Source organism: Tachypleus tridentatus, chromosome 13 (assembly GCF_004210375.1).
Source record: "Tachypleus tridentatus isolate NWPU-2018 chromosome 13, ASM421037v1, whole genome shotgun sequence".
NCBI classification, from domain to species: Eukaryota; Metazoa; Arthropoda; class Merostomata; order Xiphosura; family Limulidae; genus Tachypleus; species Tachypleus tridentatus.
The window spans coordinates 29,101,654-29,128,392 of NC_134837.1; the positions used below are offsets into that span (position 1 = coordinate 29,101,654).

The window sequence follows — 26,739 nt, forward strand, 5'->3', positions numbered from 1 at the left end:
ACTCGTAAGCTGCTACAATTTTCTTTCTGAAGGCCTCAGACAGCTCTTTTGCTCTCACCATGGTATTCACTCTCAATTCAACAGTCAGGAGCACAACAAACTAAATGTCTGAGGTTTAAATAGGGCAAGCCTCATTTAAAATTCTGAGTAACGATCTTCTAATCATGTGCATCTGGTGTGATACACCTGTGCGTGAGTTGAGCCATTTTAAGTGGGAATAAATATGGGGGTGTCCTGACTTTTTCCTCAGTTAGAATATGCATTTTTGTAGAATTACATTTACAGAAGATCTTGAAATGTCTTTTCGTCAGTGTTAATTGTTTAGTTATATTCCTATAATCTCTCAGTATTGTTAACATTGAGATTAAATATCTATATATCCAAAAATGTTACAAAAATACACATGCTTTCATAGGGTGTTCTAACTTTTTCACATGACTGTATATGTGTATATACATATTATTGTAACGCGTTATGTCATTGGATGGGTCCTTTCTAGGTTATTTGGTAAAATTTTCTTTAGTCCAGATCACGTAATGATAATGAGTAATTTATTTTTCTATAACGTTTTCTATAGGTTACGTTCACTTTGACACAAGTTGTAGGCTTATGTTCCCAAACAACTTTGAACATAAACTGCAAGACTAATGGGATGCCTAAATTAAAAAAAGAAAAGTTACTTACAGAATTTACTTACTAACCAATGGTGAATTTAAGGTTGTGTGGGCCCTGGGCTAGTCATTTCTGTGGGTCCTACATCCCATGTAATTTTATATAGAATAAAATTATCAATACGCCCTGGTGTTGAGCCCTCTCTAGCCTTTATCTGAATACGCCACTGTTGCTAATAGCTCTTTTACTCGCAATAAACTGAATCAGTTATTTTTTTAAAAATCATTAAATGTTTCACTGAGCCTGCTAATTATATTATACCCTTTCCAAAGACTGCACGAAATTTCCAGATTTTCAACTTTCATAAGCTTTGTGTATGTTGTGTCAAGCAACCTTTAGCAAATAAGCAATCAACTCAAAACATTAAAATATAGCTTACAATAATATTTTCTACAATCTTAATAATGGCCCGGCATGGCCAGGTGGTTAAGGTACTCGACTCGTAATCTAAGGGTCGTGGGTTGGAATCACTGTCACACGAAACATGCTCGCCCTTTCAGCCGTGGGGGCCTTATACTGTTATGGTCAATCACACTTTTCGTTGGTAAAAGAGTAGCCCAAGAGTTAGCGGTGGGTGGTGATGACTAGTTGCTTTCCTTCTAGTCTTACACTGCTAAATTAGGGACGGCTAACGCAGATAGCTCTCGTGTAACTTTGCGCGAAATACAAAACAAATCAAATCCAGTTCTTATGTGGTCATTTTTTTTTTCGCATACACAAGGTAATTTTTTATATATTTTTCCAGCACCAACCATTTTGTTGGGTGAAGTGTAGTAACTGGTGGATAATAAATGTACTAGCAGATGACTGTGAAAACATTATCCTCCCATAGTTTGTTGAGAAAATGTGATAGGAACTACTAATAGCAGTTTTCGTCTCACTCTAGTTTTATCTTATCTACTAAATCCATGTTTGGGCCCGACATGGCCAAAGGTGTTAAGGCGTGCGACTTGTAATCTGAGGATCGCGGGTTCGCATCCCCGTCGCGCCAAACATGCTCGCTCTTTCAGCCGTGGGGGCGTTATAATGTGACGGTGAATCCCACTATTCGTTGGTAAAAGAGTAGCCCAAGAGTTGGCGGTGGGTGGTGATGACTAGCTGCCTAATGACTATTGCTAAGAGTATGGACTGTGGAGCAGAGAGATGAGAAACATAATAAAGAAAACGTGCCACTACGACATTAAATGATCACCTGGTTGTGTACTTTTAATTCCACTAAATCATCTCTGTGTTGACTCATTCTGTGTGATAACTTGAATTAAGAAGTGCACTTTTACCGGGTTACTTATTAACAGTCAGGTCAAAATTTTCAACATTACATAGTATTAAAGTATTTTATACCGCATACGATGTGTTGTCGGTCTAATAAAAAGATCCTTGCACTAGCGCATGTTATTAGACCAAAATAAATCCGATAATAATTTCAAATGCATCATTCTTTACTTGCCCATTATGGCTTTCTATAATAAGTATATATATATATATTATCACTTCGACTATACCATGTTTAGTGTATACCTTCCTGTAAACGAGGCCTTATCGGAACTTAACCAGATCTTAGTTGAAGTAACTATTTATATTAGGTAAAAAGGTTAAAGGTGCCTCGACACTTATTTTACATGTAGCACTTTCGTAGTTACAGTTATACAGAGACAGACAAATACACATCGAATATAAATATTTATTTGCAAGTGATTACATGAGCTGTATCCATTTATGATAAAACAAATACAATTAGTAAAAATAACTGAACATTCTACAAAAATGTTTCCTTTTTTTCATTTTGATGAAACATGAAGGTATACTATTTAAACACCAATCCATCCATTGTGTGGTTGGAATGCTATTATAACACACACTTCTATTTCTTGAGAACTCATAAGTGATTACATACAGATGCTATATTAAAATATAATAAGCCTAGTCCCAATGTCTGATGACAAATACAGATACTGCTTTAACAACAATAAAATATTCATCATTGTAGAGTAACATGGCAGGAAAAAATAAAAGAGACCTCTGGTCTCTTGTAAAGACTGTTTAACTGTAACTTTTTTTTTTTTATTAATAATAAATAAACATAAGCTTTAATGAACGGGTAAAGACTTTCTGTAGTTTCAACTTTCGAAAATGAGTTTTATTTGGTAATTATATGATTAATCACGAAGATATATTATCATTCACTATTTTATTAATTTTGCATAAATCTTTCACGTATTTACAGGTTACAGCTTTTACAGTATAGAGAATATTTTCTGAAGAAGATGTTTTGATGATTGTACCTGTTCTAAAAAAATGTTCTCCTTTACTTGTAATTGTTCTTATCAAACATTGGGTTGCCAGTCAACTAACTTGTTTCAATATCTTTAAAATAATTATGACACATTTTTAAAACGCCAGTAGTTTTTAATTTCCATTACCTGAATGATGAATTTAGAGATGATGTATTTTATTAACTTTTAATGCACAGCTATGTAAACGAATTTCCTCATTCTGAAATCATTTAAATAATTACGACATGATTGAAAACATCAAGCTAAAACATTGCTATAATATTTGCAATTAAAATCATTGGCACAATACTTTAGATTAAAAACGTTTATGGAAATATGGTTAAACGTATAAATTCAAGTCTTATGATTAAAGGCACAGGCACGAGTCTTGTTATTAACAGAGGCAAGAGGCCTAGAATTAAGAATGAAACAAAGTTCAGAGACTTAATGGTATTCAGGCCCGTACTCAGAATATTTAAAGGGGGTTCTAATATGTGAGGTCAAAAGTCAACACATATTGTTAGAAGCACAATCAATATGCTAAGTCTGCTAGTGATACAGGGATCTAGGAACACTTCCCCTCAGAAACTTTCTAAAAACTTGTGCTGTGCGATTAAGCCTGAAACAATTTTGCATGAAAGATTGCTTAAACAATTGCAAGGCTATTCACATAAAATTCACTGACATCCAATGAAAAGTCAACAAATCATTATTCTGTTGTAACAGTGTAGTGGAAGCTAGACATAAATTGTCATAAACATGCATGTTTTATTACAGTAAAGTACTGTGCTATTTACATACAGAGTATTTGTTAACTGTAAAATTGTATTACTAATTTAAACAGTAGTAATACGACGTTAGCCTTCTAATTACAAAGTGTCAACCGAAGCCATTGCATGAAGTAATTTCAAGCCAAAATATTTTAATGTTTCATCAGAAAAAGATGTTAAATACCGTAAGCAACTGCGCTGTGATTCTATAAACATAATTGACTGGAAGTTAATTAGGTCGGTTGTATTAAATAGATAAATTATATTGACTGAAAATTAATTAGGTCAGTCGTATTAAATAGGCCAGTTATATTGACTGAATACTGATTAAATCGCTACATTAATCAAGTTTGCCACACCAAGTGAATCACTTACTAATATTCTATAAATAGAAGGATGAACCTAACTCCAAATTGCGCAACAAATGAAATCTTCATTCAAAGTACAGTTACTCTTGTGAAAGTTACTCTAAATATTTCTTCTGTCTGTAGCCAAACATCCCTTTGTTTCGAAATATGGCGTTTCTAATTCTCAGATACTTCAGCGGCAATTTCAACCAGTTTGTAAGGAAACTGTTTACGTAAGAACTGAGCCATTACAACATCGTGTTTTGTTCTGACATCAGAGAATGAAACTTTTCATAGCATACACAACAGCGACAAATTAATGAATTTTTAAGGACTGATTATAAAAATAATTGAGTTGAACTAAAACCACCAATAAGATCTTATAAGAGTCACACGTTTGTTTGTTATTTAAGTATTTGGTTAGAGAAAGAACATCTTTAAACATACTTGAACGATCTTTGCAAGACACGCTGGATAGCTCGTGTGATTATACCGCCAATAAAAAGAAACAGGGTTAAAATATTTTCTCTGATGGATATTGTTTTACCAACCGCTGCCGAGACTAAGAGAGTGTATGTTTCTTGCACCATTTCAAAATCGTTTACCTGAAATAAACGCCAATACATTAAATAAAAAACATAAATTTCTGTAATGCATTATTATTTATGTCAACTTCACATTGGAATCTGATTTAAATGAAAAGGTTAATAAAGCGTAAACCTTACAAAGCACTACAGTAGAATCAATAACTATGTTTACATAACTGAAATAGAAGGTACAGGTTGGCCGGTTGGTTAGTTGATAAGCACAAAGCTGCACAGTAGGCAATCTCTACTCTGGGCCCGGCATAGCCAGGTGGTTAAGGTACTCGACTCGTAATTCGAGGGTCGCGGGTTCGAATCCCTGCCACACTTGACATGCTCGTTCTTTCAGCCGTGGGGGCGTTATAATGTGACGGTCAATCCCACTATTCGTTGATGAAAGAGTAGCCCAAACGTTGGCGGTGGATGATGATGACTAGTTGCCTTCCCTCTAGTCTTACGCTGCTAAATTAGAATTGGCTAGCGTAGATAGCCCTCGTGTAGCTTTGCACGAAATTCAAAACACAAACAAACAAACATCTCTGCTCTATCTACCGCACATATCGAAACCCAATTGCTAGCGTTGTAAGCATGTAGACTTATCGTTAAGCCACTGGGGGCGTAAGGTATGTAAAAGAGCATAAATTATTTATTCTTATAAAACATGCCAATTGTTCTTTGAGACACCTAGTAAAAAAGAAAAATCTGAAGAACCTATTGGATCAGAAGAAAAAGTTATAATGGAAAACCATATGTAGAACAGCCTGTGAAAATTTCATGTTTAATATAACAGTCTACGGCCAGTGGTTCTTAACCTTTTTCATCGTCTTACCCCCTGAGACTCTCCAGGGTATTACCGTGACCCCTATAATAATTATTGTAATGGTGAACTTTGCGTAAAGGTAGAATAAAACAAAACTATATAAAGATCCTAATTTATTGAAAATGTTACAAATAAATAACCTTGAGAAATGCTACAAGTGTTAAACAAATACAAAATCCATGGAATAACTGAACATCATACAAAACCCACTTATTCACTCAGTGTGAGGGTTGATATATATAGAGAGATATTATACATAATGAGAAAATATACTAAATACGATGGAAACTTTGTATTTAAGTTTTAAGTTCGATGTATTAATATTATATAGTTAAAAAATTTAGGCAATTCAAAACGTTGTAATATATAGGGTAGCCCGTAAGTCTCTACCCATCCATATATCTTATGTATCCAGTGTATTTGTGTGCTGTCCCTCATTCTCGCTGCGCTCATGTACCCACGTGTCACAATACGCTCTTCAACTGTAAATGGGCTTACATCGGCCATATTTCTCTGAAAAAAAGAAACAAGAAATTGAATATAACATAATGACATATGGATGGTTGCGCAACAAGCATATCGACATGGTTCAACTTTACTCAAAAAGACAGGTGGTACAAACTGCATCTCGTAATTTCCCAACTTGCCACCCAAGCCTTCCGTGACCCCCGAGAAACTTCAAACGACCCCCAGGAGGTCACGACCCCCAGGTTAAGAACCACTGGTCTACGCAAACCGATAGAGAATTACGTCTCACTTAAGAACAGAGACTCGTTGATATTAAATTAAAAAAAAACACTGCAGATATTATTTACTTGAAACCTTTAGAAAGTGAGTGCTGGAGCGAAAGAGATACCGTTATGGCGTCACGATGAATGGACAAATATTTCAAGTGCGAATGTATATCTAGATGAAAAGAACAAAGTTTGGTTTGTACATTCATTTAATAAAATTATGAAAACTACAGACATTACCGAGTGCTGAAAAACTTGAAATGGTAAAGAGACTGGGAACTGCTCTCAAAACCAAACGAACTAAATAGTTAAGCCAATGAGATAATCACCAATATCTAAAAGAATGAATGGTTAAGGGAATAGAAATGGCTTATAATACTTTTATGAGTAAAAAACAATGAAAGTGAAGATGGATCTCAGTAACTACATGAAAAAAAAATGGTGAAAAGACCTCATGTTACACCCGATATCGACAAGAATTAACTTGAATGAGAAGGAAACTAACTCTCACAAATTTAAACGAAATAAACATGTAATAAAAAGGTGAGGCAACGTAAACACTTAAATGAATAGAATGGTACAAATGAAATAACGCTCATTACTTAAATAACTGAAGTTATGAGAAGGCAGAATTTGTTTTTCGATATTCATAAATTAATCAATTTGTGAGAAAGATGAAATGGCTATCTATATCCAAATAATAAAAAAAAGAAATCGATAAAAGAACATTTAGATATCTATGATGAAAAAGATGTGATGTTCTCTAGTTTGTTTTGAATTTCACGCAAAGCTGCACGAGAGCTATCTGCGCTAGCCATCCCTAATTTAGCAGTGTAAGACTAGAGGGAAGGCAGATAGTCATCACTACCCACCGCCGTCTCTTGGGCTACTCTTTTACCAACAAATAGTGGGATTGACCGTACATTAGAACGCCCTCACGGCTGAAAGGGAGTGCATAGTTGGTGCGAAGGAGATTCGAACCCACGACCCTCGGATTACGATTCGAGTGCTGATGTTCTCTAGAGAAAGGAATGAAACCACTCCTGTTATTATTTTTTTCGAATGAATGAAATGATAAGAAGGGATATATGTACACGAAATTGTAAAAAGAATGGATTTTAATTCACTTGTACAATCGTAATACGTAAATAAAATTATTGATTAAATAAATAAATACTGCTTAAAATTAGTTTTAAATGCTTAAAAAGATTACATTAATTCTGTGCGAAGTAGTAATAAAGTATAAGACAAACTTCCACATCTAGATAAATTAAATAAAATAACAATAGCTTTGAATCTCCTTCCATAGAAAAAGAAAGAAAGACGAAGAAAATAGAAATAGCTCACAATACACTTGTAATGAAAGTGGAGATAGCACTTAATAACTACTAGAAAAAAATAGTGTTAAGTGTGAATAATCAAATTCTTCCTCAAACCAAATCAGATTAAATACTAATAAGGAAAAATTTGGTCCTTGATTCTAAATTATGTTAAGTACTAATAAAGAATAACATAGATATCTATACCCATTCTAATTAAATAATAAAGAAGAAAATGTTAGATATTTATACTGTGATTAATTAAATACTTATTTTTCTCAAAAGTCGAATAATATTCGTTAGTGTAAGTTACAGTCTTATAAAAAGTACAATTTAACAGGATTTATCAAAAACTTTTATCCTGTTTTTTATTAATCATTTGTTCAGAACTCAATTATTCAAGTTGTAGACAGATTAAGATGATAACGCAACCAGTAAAATGTTGAACTAGCATACAAGCTTGTGAAACAACAACAAAAGAAACGTTTTGATATCTTGAGTATAAAATAGGTAGTTTTTTTAAAACATATTGTCTAAATGTGTAACTTGTGGTGGAATTACAGATGGATTACAATAACAAAACTAAAACCTCTTTATATTCAGCTTTAACACTAATGTTTTGTTTAGAATTACTTAAATTAATAAGTTTACTTCAAACAAACTTTTTTGTTCTTAAATTATTAGCTACCTTGTTATAAATAATTCACAAACAATTAAAATAATGCAAAGAAACTTCTATAGTAATCACACATATAAAGTTCCCTATGTTCTTTTTCTATATGTTGGTTACCTGCTTTTCTGTGCTTTTCTCAAATCTTTCTGCTATATCATGAAGATGTCGTCCAATTTTAATGTACGTACAGGCTAAATATTTTGGAGTTGAGCTGCAAAAATATGAATACATTTTAACAGTTGGTTCTGTGTATATATATATATATGAAACAACGTTTTCTCCTTATATCTGGAGAAACGAACCTAATACAAAAATGTAGGTTTTCATGTCTCTGATTTTAAAATATGTGAGTGTTTTAATACAGCAAAACCACATCTGGCTATCTGCTGAGTCCACGGAGGGAAATGGAACCACTGATTTGATTTTAAAATACAGATTATTCTAAAGCAGAAACTATTGTAATATTGTACTTTTGAAAAACACCGTTTAAATGGTGGTCTCTATGGAATTGGCCCGGCATGGCCAAGTGTGTTAAGGCGTTCGACTTGTAATCTGAGGGTCGCGGGTTCGAATCCCGGTCGCGCAAAATATGCTCGCCCTTTCAGCCGTAGGGGCGTTATCATGTGATGGTCAATCCCACTATTCATTGGTAAAAGAGCAGCCCAAGAGTTGGCTGTGAGTGGTGATGACTAGCTACCTTCCCTCTAGTCTAACACTGCTAAATTAGGGATGGCTAGCGCAGATAGCCCTCGAGTAGCTTTGCGCGAAATCCAAAACAAACAAACTCTATCGAATTACGTTATTAATGATAAAGTGTTGCAGTAAAACTACCAAATGCATTACTTACGTATCCGTGAGACATTCAAAATTCAGTTATAATATTTTCAATATTTAAAATTAAATTTATTTATTGGAAATATTTCTATCCTGTGCGTGTTAATTTATTCCTTCAGAAATTAGTATCATCATAATTATATCAAATTACTTCTGAACAAATCTAAAAATTTGTAAATTGGGCCAAAATGCAATTATTGTTTTTTTTCTTTGTGCATATCGAACTGACCGATAACAGATAAATAAATTCTAAGAAATGTTCAGATACAGAGAATACATTGTGTTTATCCTTTGTAGTCTCAATTGCGAAACTTACCTGATTTTCTCTTGAACATTCTGAGTTACATTTAGACTCATCATTCCAGATATTCTGCAGGAAACAACAGTGAAATTAACAATATAACACTGTGTCGTCTTCTACATAATAACAACCATAAAACAAATATTTAGCACCTTTTCCAGCGAATATTAATAAGTAATTTACTGTAAACCATTCAATTTTTATTGGTTAAAGCCGCAACTCCCCAACAAGTCCAACAATCAATCAGTTTGTACAAACGTTTTATTGCTCCGCCTTCATCTCTTGTTATTAACATTACCAGTGATCTTATCGTCATGTAGGTTTTTCACAGTATATCACAATAATAATAGTAACGATTTTGTTTATAAGTGATTTGCTCAGTCCCTTTGACACAGATATGGAGTAACCATTACAAAATCATTCAAACTTGAAATCGAAAGCGTAGCTTAATTATTATATTTTCGCTCGTAGAATTATTTTGAATAAAGACATTGGCAATGTTAAAAAAAAAACAACTAAATGGTAAAATATAATAATTTATCATGTGTGTTTTCTTATAGCAAAGATACATTGGGCTATCTGTTATGTCCTCCGAAAGGAATCAAACCCCTGATTTTAGCGTTGTAAGTCCGAAGACTTACTGCTGACACAGCGGGGAGACAATAATTTACAACGTGATCATTTTAATTAAGCCATTCAAAATAATAAATAAATTTCAAGATTAGACTTATGATAATGAACTACTAAATAAAGTGGCATTTGCTTTATTTATTTTTTTATTAGGCTTATGACAGTGATGCTTTTGTTTTTTTGAATTTCGCGCAAAGCTACTCGAGGGCTATCTGCGCTAGCCGTCCATAATTTAGCAATGTAAGACCAGAGGGAAGGCAGCTAGTCATCATCGCCAACTTTTGGGCTACTCTTTTACCAACAAATAGTGGGATTGACCGCACACTATAATGCCCCCACGGCTGAAAGGACGAACATGTTTGGTGTATCTTCGAACCTGCGATCCTCGAATTACGAGTCGAACGCCTTAACCCACCTGGCCATGCCAGGGCCTGCTGTATCCACTGTAGGTTATCGAACTTCGGGTTTTAGCGTGGTAAGGTTGTAAGATTGCATTAACTCGCACTCTGAGGGTCGCGGGTTAGAATCTCTGTCACACCAAATACGCTCACCTTTTTCAGCCGTGTGAATGTAATGTGACGATCACTCTCACTATTCATTGGCAAAAGTAGCCCAAATATTGGCAGTGGGTGGAGTTATGGAGATTGTATTTCTAGTAGCAAAGCTGACGAGATGTTACGGTTTATTTATCGGCATATTGATTACAAGTCAATGAGTGAAATACTTCTCTATACAGGGTAAATATAAATTTTTACTTTCTCTAAAGGGTGGGTTTGCAGGGACGTACTTGAAAGACTAAATGATTTCTCATATATTTACGGTCCGTTAACATTTTATCATTAACGTAAGGAGTATTACTCTTTGCAGTTTTGATGGAACTTTATCTTAAATGCTGAATTTTAAAACATTATAGAATAAAAACTGTAAATTTATTATAATGTCATCTAAAATGAAGCTTTGTAGTATGATAACTACATATATCATTAAAACACAGACTACTGTAAGACAAAATAATATTTTATAGGGTGCGCTTTTTTGTTATTTTCGTTTGGCCTTCGGCGAGTAATTAATGGTACGTAATAAATTTACAAACTAATAAGTATTTTCGTTAATGTTAAAATATTCTTGGTTTACGATCTAACACTCAGTGTATCAAAAGGTATGAGATACACGTTAATCAATTATTCTGCTAATCATACCTCAAAATAGGTGTATATTATTTGTGATGTAGGCCTAACTGCGAAAAATCTAAGCAGCTAAACTTATATGACGCGAGCGTACGGTATAATTAAACAAATTTAAAGTACACTGAGTAGGTGTCATATCTACTAATGAAATAACATTGACAGTTTGAAAACCATATTGTATAGTTAATGTTACCGTCATTATTACTAGAGAAAGTGTCTTTAGTAGTAATAGTAGTATTATTTAAGAATTTTCATGCTCATTGGCATTGTAACATAATACTAAATTATAGCCTAGACAAGTAAAGAGGCTAATGTAAGTTACAATAACACTAACAGGACAAAGATTTCTAACAAGTAAATATTATTTGCATCTGGCAGTGTTACATCCTACTGAACACATTTATATGATACAGACTTATAAGTGCAATACTACCTTCAGTGTCAATGATGAATATATCACTATTTTTAACTTTATACTAAAATGCTCTGAGGAGAGGTTATAACGAGTTTACTAGAAAGAGTTGTTTCATCTGTATCCTTGAGACTTTGCTGCATTCAGTAAAAGTTTCAGTCTGTCATATAGTTATAGTTAAGCTAAAATATTTTTCTCGGGCAATTCTGAAGAGTGCCACCTTTCTTTGTTACCTACAGTGTTAAATTATATCTATTCAGTAAAATATACATGACTATTTTGATGGCTGCATAAAATTCAACATAAAAATTAAAATATCACATAAAAAAGCTGTTAGCTTTATCAAACTTACTAAAGAACAATAAAGTACATAATCCATAAATAATAGAGACAATAATAACTATATTTGGATATTTAGTACAACTTTGCTCTGTAAGAGACTGTTTATAGTGCATTTATAAACATTTTTAACTATAATAAACACTTAAGCCTATATTAAAGTTTCTCATGCAAGAAATACGTGGTTACTAAATTTCAGTGTTGATGTATGTGTAAGTTAGAAATATGGGTATTAACTGATTGGAAAAGGTACAAAGATTAACTACTAGAATGATTCTGGGGCTGGAAGAGTTATGGATTAAGATCAATTATTTTATCCTGAGAAGAGTTTATCATTGCAGTATTTAAGATTATACTGAGAATTAACAGGATGAAACCTCTGATTTCTTGGTGATTTGTCCTGAAGACAATAGGATGTAAGGACACAAGTGGAACCCTTTTGCTGCATAGTTCAGATATATCCAAATAAACTCTTATACTAACTGACTGTAGAATTTTGATTCACCCCGTGGCTACCACAAAAAAAGTTTCTCTCTACTGCAGCATGTGGAATATCCCTGTATTTGAAAAAATCACAAAACCTATGTGTTTGTGTGCTGCCATCTGTGTTCTGCACTGTGAAACCTGGATGTTTATGTCCTTCATTAGAAAATTGCTAGCTATGCAGGAACACACATAAAATCTCTATAATAGCAGCTTCTTTATATCTTAGGAATCGCTATCTAAGAATTTGTTTTATATTATGTAATGATTTTGACTTCTTACTGACTGGGTTTTACCAACATTTATACCATTTTTCTGGAGAATCCTTTTCTTCTAATTTTCCTCACTTTTGTTTAAATCATTATTTTTCACCATCTAGTATGGTTCTTCAGGAATATTACTGTCAGATATAAAAATATAATATAAAGGGTCAAATTCATACCTTTATTTGTTTATGGATAATTAACAGTTATTTGGAATCAGTCAGAATGTTAATTGTGCAGTGAAATGGTTAAGGAATGGAAACTTAACTCAAGAAGGTTTTATTTCTCTAACAGGGTTATTGGCTTATGGAATAAGGGTCAGTCATCAAAACTGAACACATTTAATACTTGCTACATGCGTATGAAAGAAATAAGGAGTAAATGCATTTGATATTGGTACTACATTACAAGCTTTAAAAATCAGTTTCAGTAGTAGTTAATGAGATGGGACACAGATATTTGTCCAGTAATTTGATTGTTGGTTTTGGATTTGTAAGCTCCCAGTATCAGAAGATTAAGTAAATCACATAATTAAGGGTTGAGGAAAGGTTAGTTAATTAGAGTGTAGGATATTTGAATGAGAGAAAGTGGAAGGTTGTCAGTAGTAGAATCCAGGCAGCCTTGTGTGTGAATTTGCATTTCTCAAGTTTTTCTTACGAAGAATAAGTTTATTACTATGATTAAAATAACCAGTCTCTGTTTGTTAGTAATTTTTGTCAATGCAATTTCTTTATCAAGAGATTTCTAAAATAGTCCTGATAAGCTTAATTTAAACTTCCCATTGGTCAACTTGTTGTATACATGTATGTGCACTGTATTATTACTGACCTATAAAATTTCATGTATCACACAAATATTTTGGTTGTTTCTGACAAAAAATAATTACCACTATTTTGTTTATGCAGTCTCTACAAAATAACCTAAAATCTTATAAACAGTGTAAGAGTAATTCAGTAGAGTTTTTGACAATTTTTAAGATGTATGTCTTAATTAGAAGACTTGAGAGCCAATAAACACTTGAATAATTATTATTCTGTTTGATTTTTTTTTTAAATAATGGATATTTAAATTTTAAATTATTAATTTTTAAATTAATGGATTGGTAACAATGGATAGTGTAAATCTTTTTGTGTACCTGTGACTAGATTCTGCAAATAAGAATTGGCATGAGAAACATTCTTGACCAATAGGACAACTGGCCAAAATTTTAAGGTTCTCTATTCAAGAAATGCTTGTGTATGTGTGTGTATAAGTATTTCTTGAATAGAGAATCTTAAAAAACTCTGTGTATATATATATATACATACACACGTTTTCTCAAAGGATTTTAACATTATGTTTTGAGACAGCATGGGAACTGTTGGTCCATCTTGGCTGTTCCACACTAAACTGAATTAATGTAAAAAAAACAACCAAGAAAACAGCTTAAAGCTAGTCCATATAATTCATAAACATATCAATCTTTTACTTAAATTTACTACCTCTATTATAACATTTGAAGGCAACCCATTCCTTAGGCCAACCACACTGTTATAAAAATCAAGCTGTCTTAGCTGAAGAAGACTCCTACACTGCCAAAATTTATACTTGTGTCTTCTAGTTCTACTATTCTCACTGTAAAATATGAAGAAAACTGATGCATCAACACTTTCAGTTCCCTTTACAATCTTGAACACCTGAATCAGATCCTTCTTAACTCTTCTTTTTAAAAGAGAAAACAGTTTGAGAGATTTCAGCCTCTCCTTGTACAACAAATCCTCCACCTGAAACACCATTCTAGTAACCATTCACTGAACCCTTTCCAACAATTCAATGCCTTCCCTAAGGTAAGGAGCCAAAACTGAACACACTATTCCAAATGTGGCCTGACCAGTGACCTATACAATGAATTATAACCTGTTTAGACTTGTATTAAATACTTCTGTAGATACAACTTAAAATTTTGTATGCCCTACCACTAGTAACAGCACACTGCTTGGATGGTTTTAGAGACTGATCAACTATTACACCAAGATCCCTTTCTTTTATAGCAATGTTAATGTTATTCTCATCCTACTTATAGGTTAACTTCACTATTAAACTTCATTTTAACAGTTTCAAGTTACATGACATCAACTTGTACACACATATCATACACACTATTTCTTGATCTGTATAGTCACCCATTATGCAAATTTTCATTTATTTTAAAAACAAATTAAAAAAAAATCAATTGAGACACCCTGTATGTAATGAGTATAATTTTGTTACTAAAACAATGTACATACTTTTATGATATGAATATTCAGTTTTTCTTACTTACAAGCTCACTAACTTGTTAAGCTTAAAGTAGATTTATTTCTCTTTCTTAAGCAATCACAATGGAATCTATTGGACCAAATGATGGAAGTGAGGAAATTTCATCTGCAGGTGAAGCTATCCAAGAGCAAGTTCTTGGCTTTCTGCAAGTGCAGTCATCTGATTCGTCTCTTCAGGTTACTGGAGAAAGTGAAGTAATTTACTTACCTCCACAGATAGAGTTAGATGGTGAACATGTTTTCTTGACACAAGAAAATGGAGAAGAAATTATTCTGTTAGTTAATGCTAGCCAAGGAGAAGATCTAGACCCAGCTTCTGGCTGTGATTATACAATTTGTTCCAGCTCTGAGCACACTAACCAGAACCTTAGTTCTGTTAGTAAATTGCCGATAGCATTAGACACCAGTCTGACAGGAATGGGAACAACAGTGTTAGTAGAAATTCCAAGTCAAAGTGAAGGTGAAAAAGATTGCACTAGTACTTATGAAATGCCTTCTAAATCAGAAACTGGTGTTGTTTTGAAGGATGAGAATACATATTTCATAGCTCAGGATTTTGCAAGCACTTCACATTCAAGTCTTAAACAAAAACCTAGTGGAAGTGAAAATTTAAGAATGGAGAAAATAGAAGCTAATCCCACTGGAGTACTTAACAAAAATTCAGAAGAAACCCAGAAGAATATAATTAAGGGATTTGTTTCCTCTTTCACTCCAGTTTTTGATGAAGAGAAAGTTCAGATAAATACTGTGCCAACAGATATGTTAACAAAAAATGAAAATTTTAAACAAGTAGTAATGGAAGAAGATGGATCTCTTTGTAAACCAGTTGCTGCTGTGTCAAGAGAATTGTCAGAAAACTGCATCACTCCAGATAAATTGTACAACTCTAGTTTTGAGGAGGTTAATGTTAAGGATATGTATTCAAAGAAAGACTTACAGCCTTGTTCTTCTACTTTGTCTGAATTTGAAACTTCTGAAGTAAAATCTGTTCTTGGTAAAACTAAATCAACCAATGTGAAATCCCCAAGTCTTTTGGGTAGGCCAATCATTGTGAAGATTGAGAGAGCAGATTCTCCTATAAAAAGTGATGCAACATCAACAGAAAAATCAGAAATTCCTGATCAGGATTTATTTCATATAGCTGTTGATATGGAAGTTGAAGAAAGAAAAAATCCCTTGGAAAATATGAAGAAAATTCAATCTGTCGACTTTAGTAGCGAATCAGAAGATTTAGTTTGTCTAAATAAGAATCCATGGGAAGTTAAACCTCTTGAATCCCCACCATATATCACAAAACATGGGAAAATAGAAAGTAATGAAGAATGTGGGGCTTTGGATAAAAATGTTTGTGAAATAAAATCTCCTGATGTGGAAAAACGTGGAACAGAGATTTCAGTACCTTTGGTACTCCCATCAGGAACTCCTAAGTTGCAAACAGTAAATATCAATGAAAATAACTCGTATAATAAAGAAATTATGAAGGGAAAGCATGACACTCAAGAATATGAAAATGATACTTTAAAAGTTTTAGACCATATGTCTGAAAAAACTTTCATAAGTACTGGAGAAACAGGTAATAAACAACTTCAAGATTTCAACACAAAGAGTAAACAAGAGGATTCAGGTGTGTGTGAGGCAGTTCTACCCAAAGCTTCTGGTTCAATTAACATTGAACATATAGTTTCTAAAACAAAATGTGAACAAGAACATTTGAGAGTTCAAGATTCCCAACTAAGTGATAGTAAAGTGTCAGCTTTCCAAACTAAATATGATATAAAGTCTGGGACAACTCAAGCTTCTGTTCCAGCTAATGCTAAGGTTTCAATATCAACTGAAGAACATGACTCAGAGAATGGAACAACTAGTGGTAACAAAGTTATAACCTCTAAGGAGGATTGTGACCTAACAGAAAAGGTGACTCAACTACTTGGTTCAAGTGACATTAAAATTTCAACTACTGTGGTAGAAAGTGACCAAGAAGATATCATAACTTCTATTTCTAATCTAAATTATAGCAAAGATTCAAGTTCTGTGGAGAAATTTAATAAAGATGAACAAGGGTTTCATGCTTCTGGCCCATTTAACATCCATAATACAACTTTCAAAGAGGAATGTCACCAGAATAAAACTTCTACTCAAAGTGATGACCAGATACCAACTTTTAAAAAGCAATCTGATCAAGAAAGCTTCATACAAAAAGCATTAAGCTTTAGTAATGAACAGATATCTGAGGAAAAATGTGAGAAAGATGATATGGATGCTCAGTTGTGTAGTACTAATGAAATTCAAGTTTTGGTTTCCCCAGAAAAACATGCTAAAAAAGAAATTGTACCAAAAAGCTGTGATTCAAGTGCTGTCCAATCTTTAACTCTCAAGAATGATTTTCACCAGCAGAATACAGATCAAAATTCTGTTGGAACTGATATCCAGCTGTCTGTTTCTACAAAGGAAATAAATATTGAAAATGTTTCAGTTCAGAATCTTAGTGCATCTGATACATTATTTAAAGATATTGTTAAAGATACTGAAGATAATCAACATGCAACCAAAAATATTGTGTCATTTTTTACACATGATGACTCTACGAGCAGCATAGATAACAATGCTATTTTGACAGAAATTAAGTGGTCTGCTGGTACATGTATGAAAGAATGCTTACAAATAACTGATACTGATGTTGATGGTTCTGGTAGAAAGAAGGGTGATTTTGAAGGAACAGAAGAAGAAACAGACACAGAGCATAAACTACATACTACAAAAAAAGGTGAGAGCAAGTCACAAACATCAGTAGCACTTGAGTCAGATTCTGATATACAGGTGGAAAGAAAGAAGTCAGAATGTAATTTGATCGGCAATGCTGAAAGAGAATCCAGTGAAAGTAAGTTTCTTCCTATAGACCAAGTCTATGAAAGTTGTATGGAAACAGACGGTGAAAGTGATACCCTGGTAGCCAGCAAAGACAGGGAGCATAAAACAATATTAAATGATCAGACACTTGAATCTAATGATCAAGTAGAAGTAAATGATGAAAGTGAGACTATAACAGAAGATAAAGAACCTCAAACAGTAAATCAAAGACTAATACATGATTCTTCTATCACTGATGAAAAAAGCCCCCAAATGTTTGAAAACTCAGTTTTGGATAATATGGAAGAGATCTTAGATGATAAAAAATCAGTTGAGATAAGCCTTAACAATCATGAAAGAAATAAAACTTCATATATTATTGGGCTAAAAACATTTAATTTAAGATCAAGTACAAAAAAGGTTGAAAATGCCTCTGAAAGCATGAGTTGTGCAGTAACAAGCATTCCAGTATCATACCCAGAACAAGGTGATGGAAATGAGGGTGAGAAAATAGAGGACGATGAAGCTATAATTGATCCATTAAATAATTCTTTTAGAGAGCAAGAAGTAAGAAATGAATCTGGTTCTGAAGGCGACAAAATGAAAGAGAAGAAAAATAAAATATCAGAAGATAATGCAGAGCATAAAAAGAAACGGGGAAGAAAAGTAAAGCAGAAGGATTCTGCCGATGGCTGTGAATTAGAAGATGTTGTGTCTAAAAAACAAAGAAAAGTTGAAAAATCTAGTGAGCCATTAATTACGTCTGGCTTATATAAAGTACGAAAGCAAAGTAAGAAAAACTTTAGTGAGTTATTAGAGGAACGATGGGCAGAACTAACTGGTAAGGAGTTGCCACATTCCAAAGCCAAGAAAAGAACCAAAAACTATGAGTTAACTAAATCTAAGAAAGTGAAAGGAGATATTAAACAGAAATCTATGTTAAAGAAAGGTAAAGAAAGCACAGTTTCTGTGGAAGAAGGGAGAAAGCAACAGCAAAGTTTAGTTATAAATCCTAACAAGGAGTATGATATTCGAATAAGGTATCAGAATTCACCTCCTCCTAAATCACTTATATACAACTGTTTTGATTGTGGTTTTTCAACGTCCCGACTGTGCAACCTTATCTATCACTATAAGGCACAGTGTCCAAGCTCAGTTCAAAAAGAATTCTTGAGTATGGAAAAAGAAACTGTTCAAGAAAAATTACAAAGTAGGTTTGGTGCTGAGAGAGTGGATGCTCAGAAAGGCCCTTCAGGTAACATGATAAGCACTGTAAGCACAAGCAATAAAACTGCTAAAAAAGATACAAAAAGAAAGCTCTTTTCACCAAATAAATCAGAAAAAAAGTCAAATGTAGACATTAGGAGAAAACCTCAAGTGCTTAATGGAGTGTAAGTTTTTACTATATTCAGTTGTGGTGCATTCTCTGTTTATATTATTCTCTAACAGGTGATCAATAAAAACATGGGTGTAACTAGATGTAGACAGAAAATGTTTTAAATTCAATTGAAAGTCAATAATATACCAGATCATCCCTTAACTAATGTCCAATTTGTAGGTTCAAAAAACAGAAGGGATTTCAAATGCTTTTAATATTATTTAATCAATAATTTATGTTCCATTATTGTTAATTACTTCCTGGCATTCAGAAGCTTGTGAATCATTGGCAGGAAGTAATTAATAATAGTAGAACATACATTATTAAGTTAAGTTTCTTTTATTTATCTGAACATTTTTATACACATCCTACTACATATTTTAGTCATTAAAGCCTTCTACAAAGACAGAAATGATGATGTACTTTCTGTATTAAATTTTTGGACATTACTTATAGGATAACCTGATATTATAAAGGTGTATACACATTAGTTTGTATTTTATGCAAGGTAAAATGTGTTCTAAATAAGTATGCTTCAGATAAGTGTAATGCCTTGTTTAGATTTGTTGCAGTCAAGTGTGAAATAATCAAGGTTTTGCTCCTGATATTTTGCATCACTAACATTTGTCTTAAATACATACAAATCTAGTAATCTATAAAGTTTTATTGTTTATAAAGCAGTTTTAATTACACTGCACAACAATTTTTTTGAAAAGTTTTGCTTCTTGAAAAGTTTTTGCTGATTGTGACAGGTACCTGATGGGTATGCACAAATATAGTTTTGGTTTTGCTTCATCATGTAGGAACTCTGAGAAATAGACAGTTAACTGTTTACTGGCAATAACATATTTAATTGCATTTATGTTTCTAATATGCTATTAAGTTCAACATAAAAATGTTTTGCTCCTGATTTTCATTTGTACACAATGCCCGGTGCATCACGTTGCAGTGTCCAACAGTAGCCAGCAAGCATTGACAGATTCCAGTTGACCTAATATCGTTTTTCCATCATAGTAATGTCCTGGTTAAACTGAAGATTTTGATGAAATGGTACATGATGGGCAAATTTGGATGTGATTTTCGTGATCAGCAGCCAAAAATCTACAAGGAACACCCAACAGTGCTCAAGTAGCAAAAACTTTGTTGTGCAGTGTTATAGATGTACAGTAGCAATCTTAAAACATATTAAATCAAAGATGTTGAAGGTTTCTTTTTGATATTTGTTAAACATTTGCTAACAAAGATTACTTCAGATGAGATTGAAATACTTGTACATTAGATGGATTAAGATTAACTTCAGTAAATATCAGGCTTAGAATTAGTGATGATCAGTGGGTTCTGTAGATTACAGTGTTTAACCAGTTACCATTAAGAGGCACTGTCATTTTTTTCCCCATTATAAATAATCCAGATGTGACTACAAATATTCATTCCAGTTTTAAACAGTGGTCAAGATTTAAAATTACTTCAAAACGATTGTTGCCAGCACCACACTGTGGTAATTGATAATTATTTTCCAGTAGCTTGTGTTCTGTCATTCTCATGCATCTTCCAATAGTATTCTCCAAGTTTAAAACAGTGCCTTCAAGTAGTGCATTAGTTTTTAATTTGTACTTTCTGTATTTTATCAAACAAATTGTAATTGTTATTATAAATATAGCTTAAAATTTTATGGTAATTTTAAAAAAATATAAAATTGAAAATGTAATGCTTCCTGGAAATTTATGTCATTTGACTATGTCCACTAAGACCATAAGTGAAATATGTTATCCAAAGAAGCCATACATGCTCTAATGAAATACAGAGTAAACCTATGTATAATGTAAATATAATACATTTAAGTTTGCTGTACAAATTTAGAAGTTTGCTGCTCGTATATCTTTATTTGAAAAACAACACTTATTTTCAGTTCAAGGTTCCAATTTTGTGTAAAGGTTAAGAGAGTTTTAGTGATTATGCAAAAATATATGGAGGAAAATTTATATTTCATATGATTTAACTCCAGAATACCAGCAGGGTCCATATACATCACCATCAGTTTTTAAACTATTTATGCATCAAATTTCTTCCAAGTCACTAATTATTGTTTACAGGACCCATAATAAATAGCATATGAATCTCACAGAAAATGCTATCAGTATTGTAGTTAGTCCTACAAACTGCTTTGTATATCACGTAGAAAAGGAGTGATTTAACTCAGTAACATTTTTAAGTTCTTTACAAAACAAGGTGCTGCAGGAAAAAGCTATAAACAATCAAGGTTTTTGAGAAATAAGGTGATTGACACCATTTTTTATTTTTGCCAAAATTTAATATCATTAAGATATTTTGTGGATAATCATGTATGAGTATGAGAATTTTTCCTAGTCAAATCTGTGTCTGTACTAGTTTATAGGCATAAAAAAATCATTTTGATCAACTTTTTTTTTCTCTTTTTGATTTCATACAAAATAATAATTAATACTATTTAAAAGGTTTTAACTAGTGTATTTCATCCCTAGTCAGGAAGATGAAGTTGAAATTGACATTGAAGAAGACAGTGACAATGATATGTCTTCAGCATGTGACACACCCATTAAAAATGGTGCTTGTTTACTCATATTTAAATGTTAAGTTTTTATTATTATGTCATAATAATATGTGTATAAAAAGACGTGTGTGTTTTAACTTTTACGTTCTATGTATCTTACCTTTTTGTTTTATCTCTATATGTAAGTGTATTAAAATATATAGTACAGTATCCTTGAAGTCCCTTTGTGATATTAATTAAGCTACAAGTGTGAATGAGGAATTAGTAAAACTTTAATTATTAAGATTTGGTAAACTTAAAATCTGTAACATCTGTAAAAGAGCAAAATGGTTTTTTAAAACTGTTCTTCATAGAGGTGGTAGCATTCATGTATTAGGTTGTCTGAAAAGTAATGGCAGATTTTTATATTCAAATTTTAGTAATTTTAAGGGATAAGAAACCTGTCTTTTTTATGATTTCATATATGCCATTGAAAAACTAAAGCTTTCTTTTGTTCATTAGTGCTTTTATTCTTTTCTAAAACTATATTTCCAATATTTCATACCATTACTTTTAATGATGGAGAAAAAAGTTGTGCATTTTTTTTGCATGAATTTAAACTTGATCATAATGCATCATAAACAACTCGCAGTATCACCCAAGCATGGGGTGAAGGAATCACTTCTGAACGTACAGTACAGAGTTGGTTCCAAATATTTTGTAATGTAGATGTGAGTCTTGAAGACAAGGAGGAAAGAGGACAACCTTCTGCTGTGGAAAACTACCAACTGAGAGTATTAATGAAAAGAAACCCACGTCAAACTGTTCAAGATATGGCACAAATTTCTGTGTTGGTATTTTCAGAATTTTGGACCATTTTCAACAAATTCATAAAGTTAAAAGGCTCAATAAGTGGGTTCCACATGAACTTAGTGAAAATTAAAAAAATGCTGTTTTGAACTTTGCTCTATGCTGATTTTGCACAACAGAAATGACCCAGGTCTTGATCAAATTGTCACCTGCATTGAAAAGTGGATCCTTTAAGACAACAGAAAGTGATCTGTGCAATGACGAGACTCCAACACACTTCCCAAAGCCAAAGCTTCACCAACAGAAGATTATGGTTTCTGTAATGTGGTCTGTGGCTGGTTTTATTTGTTATAGCTTGTTGAACCAGGGCCAGAATATTACTGCAGAGGTTTACTGTCAAGAATTGGGAAAAAATGCATAGAAATTTGTGTGAAAAAAACCAGCATTAGTCAATCAAAGAGTACCAGCCTTACTTCATGTAATGCTCGGCCACATGTTGCTCAAATGACATTCCAGAAGCTCAGTGAATTGAGCTATGAAACATTGCCTCATCCTCCTTACTCCCCAGACTTTTACAAGCATTTGGACAACTTTTTACAGGACAAAAGATTCAACAACAGAGCAGCAGCAGAGAAAGGTTATAAAGAATTTCTGAATTCTAGGATGTCAGAGTTTTATCATCAGAACATAAATAATCTTGTTTCTCATTGACAGAAGTATTTAGATTTACTAGGTTGCTTTTGAATTTTCTTTTACATTTTTATTTAGGTTAAAACTTAGTCTGCCATTATTTTTTGAACAACTCGATACATGGAATTGCAAACAATCTTAACTGTTAGTAATTGTAATTATTATTTTTTAAATTTAAGCACATAAAGTGTAGTTTATTTTATTACATATAATTTTGTCTGTGTTTAAATAAGTTTTGTCAGCTTGTATGAAAAATATTTGTTTTTATATGTTTGAATGTGAACTACATTTTCAAGAAATGTTACACTGAATGGATCTTAAAACAAAGTACAAATTTAATTTGATTTTTTTCTGTTGTACAGCATTTGGTTTTGACAAAGATGATATTGTGTGGGTTTATAATAAAAAGCTCTACTGGCCAGCAGTGGTATGTGGTATTTGTTATTATCATTGTCATGAAGTTTTTGTGTATATTTGCTAAGATTGTTATTGAGAAATATGTATTTTAACATCTAAAAAAATAATGGTTAAACTGTTAAAACTAATGGTCAGGTCATCTATCTCATTGATGTCTTTATCTTGTTTTGTTTGCAACCATTTTAGTTTGTTTGTGTTTTTTTTTCACCTATACATTTGCATATTGTACTAAACTCAGAAAAAATTACTTTGAAATCATAATTAACAGGGTGTGATGGGTTTTGTCTGCTATTTTATTTCTATGTTTTGAATTCTGTAATGCCATCTACATCTGATTTTTTCATTCACTATCAAAAGCTCATACTCCTAAAATTGTAGTTAGAATTGGAAATACAAATAATTGTTATGAAATATTGTTTTCCTTTTTTATAATTAATACACCTTGTAGAATGGTATGATGATTTGATTATCATTACATTTGAAAAGAAATTATTAATTTTTCTTGTACAATAATTTTACCTTAATAAACAGTAATCACAAGTTTTTCATGATAAATGAAGCATAATAAAGATTATTTATGTTTAAACTACATAACTCTTTCTTATCAATGGTGCTGTTTTTTAAAGAATTAAGAAATTTATTTTTATGTTGATGTTAATGCATTTCTTTTTATAGGTTCGTCGAGTATATCCTAAGTTAAAAAAAGTTTCAGTTCGATTTATTGGACTGTCTCAAGTCAGCTCTGGGTATGTAAAAACTAAATGATTAGTTCATTTCCAATTAATTAAGCAATGAAGAAAATTAAAAACTGAATGAAATAATTGTTTTCCACCAATTTTTTTTTATTGTTTAATTATGTTTTGTATACTGTTACATGTAAGTTTGTTTTGAGCATGTGAATTTGCTTCATATAGGGTAAGAGAAATCACTCTTTGATTATTTCTCAGTGAGTTTTATTACTTTAGAATTTATGTTAAAAAAACTTGTTTTAGTAGCAAAGCATGAGTAATATTTCAAGTTATTAACTAACTTGTAGCACAAATAAAACTTCATTTTCTATGCTATATTTTACAACTTATGTATTTGTGCTTTGATTTCAAGTTGGCTGTCATCAATATTTAAAACGTTCTTGCACTCTTTTTCATGCATACTTAGGTACTGAGATGGCTCTAGCATCATCATGTTGTAATTAAGTATTTTATATGGCATTTATCTTTGATATTAGCCATTAGCCTTTGAGAACCTTCCACAAGTTTTGATCATCTTGTTTAACACTGTTATTTATACGTATTAGACTAAAAACATTGAAATTCTGTTTCATATTGTGAATTATGTTCAAGCTAAAGTTTAGGGGAATTATAGCCTCAGAAATAAGAGCTGTTTTAAACTTCAGAGTTTTATTTTAATTATTTCACTATTTTTAGTCCATTGTGAAATAGCTTTTTTTAAAATGTTTTTTGTTGTTTAGTAACATTGATAGACGTGTTTTTTATTTTATTTGTAAACTACCCATTTTTGTAATCCCCTTTAAGCTATTTTGAATTTCTTGCATTTTTATTCCTTTGAGGATATCAATTATTATTTAAGTGAACCATTCATGAAAGACTTTTGCCAATGGAATATAGGAGCTAGCAAAAAAGTTGACTTTCATCTACTTGTTTTTCTTTTTTTGATACTTGTATGCTAACTCTGTGATAGTATCTATTATATGCTGTTTTAAAAATATTTCGTCAGTAACACTTTAAAACTTTATGAACAAGGATCAAGTTGTGAATACTGTGGACTTTCCATCTACTTCTGCATTATTACTTTAGTGTTACTAGCATTTTTAGGTCCAATCTGTTTCAGGACTCTGACTGTCAGTGTCTCATGACTGGTAAAATCTGAGTTACCATAAGCCAGAAATTAAATTACTTAGCACCTTTTCCTTTTTTTTCTGATGTTTTTAAAATGAGTTTCTAGAACTCTTTGATTTAGCCTAAACTTCCTTTTTGTGTTCAGACACAGTTAAAGATACTGTGGTTGTATAGTTGTATTAATTGAACTTATAACCTTCAGAATACCTGACAGCTGTTCTTAGGGTTACATGAAGTGATCATGTGATTACCAGTTGGTCAAGTTAAACAAATAGAGTTGATAGGTCCATTACACATGTGCATTAATTTATAAAATCTGAAGGCTTTGTCTTTTCTAGTGAAGGCAGATAGTATTTGTTAATCGTTTTTTTTGTACCCTTGCATGCATTTTTCTCATTCGTGCATGCTTCCATAACATTGTATCCAGATTTTTTCTTAAAGGCTTCACTGTCCTGTGTTATTGTTTTGTCATGAGTTGATGTTCATGAGACTCATGCTGGTGAGAGATAATTTTCTTGGTGTGACAAGTAAACATTATTCTCTTTCTCACATATTTCTTCAGTCCCAAATATGGCCTTCATTGAATTGGCTTTAAAGTTGGAAGCAGTTTTATATATTCTGTTGGAATGTGGCATCTTATGGAATTGTATGTTTAAACAGTACCTGTTCTGTTTATATTAACTTTGTATGTATGGTTCACTCTATTTATTCTTAAATGCAGCTGATTAAATTCTTTTCATGGATGTATGTGTTTTTGGAAAGTTACTTAATCATGCATTATCCTAACTAATTAAACTTGGTAAGCATCATATGTTGGATAGAAATGGGTTGTGAATAGGTACTCATAAGGATTATTTCTTGTCATATTTTTCTCCTCCATTCTCATCGTCTGCCTTTTCTTTTTTAAATATTTTCAGTAATCAGTGTCTAATAAACCACTGCTGATTTGTGAAACTAGTATATTATGGTAATAGGTGATGGTGGTGGTTTTAAAATTGAAGAGCCCAGACATATTTTATTTGTGGACAGAAACTCCAGATGAGAAGTTACATTCTGTGGCATTGTGTATCTATTTGAGGAAAGTTTGTAGATAAAATGTTTGAAGTAACTATTGGACCCCCTCAATCTAGATAGTGAAGCAAAGAAATAATTGTGTAATTGCACGTAGGTGAAGCTTGGTGAGTTTTTGTTTTCTGGTACTTCTAGTACTTTAAAATGTTTATGGCTAAGTGAGTTTTATGTTTATCTCCATATTGTATTCTCTTGAAAACTCTTCCATTGTGATAGCTTTAAG

The 26,739-nt window shown here is 32.3% G+C and overlaps 1 protein-coding gene across 1 annotated transcript in view; it reads left to right on the forward strand.

The window, feature by feature from the left end:
* The first annotated feature begins 10,979 nt into the window (after nt 1-10,979).
* The window catches only part of LOC143239963 (uncharacterized), a 32,602-nt gene continuing 16,842 nt past the window's right edge, over nt 10,980-26,739 (forward strand). Inside the window, exons 1-5 of the mRNA XM_076481660.1 lie at nt 10,980-11,029; nt 14,994-19,176; nt 21,665-21,747; nt 23,535-23,599; nt 24,265-24,335. Of these exons, the coding sequence (XP_076337775.1) occupies nt 15,002-19,176; nt 21,665-21,747; nt 23,535-23,599; nt 24,265-24,335 (4,394 nt within the window). The 5' untranslated portion in view covers nt 10,980-11,029; nt 14,994-15,001. The remainder of the gene's footprint in view (nt 11,030-14,993; nt 19,177-21,664; nt 21,748-23,534; nt 23,600-24,264; nt 24,336-26,739) is intronic.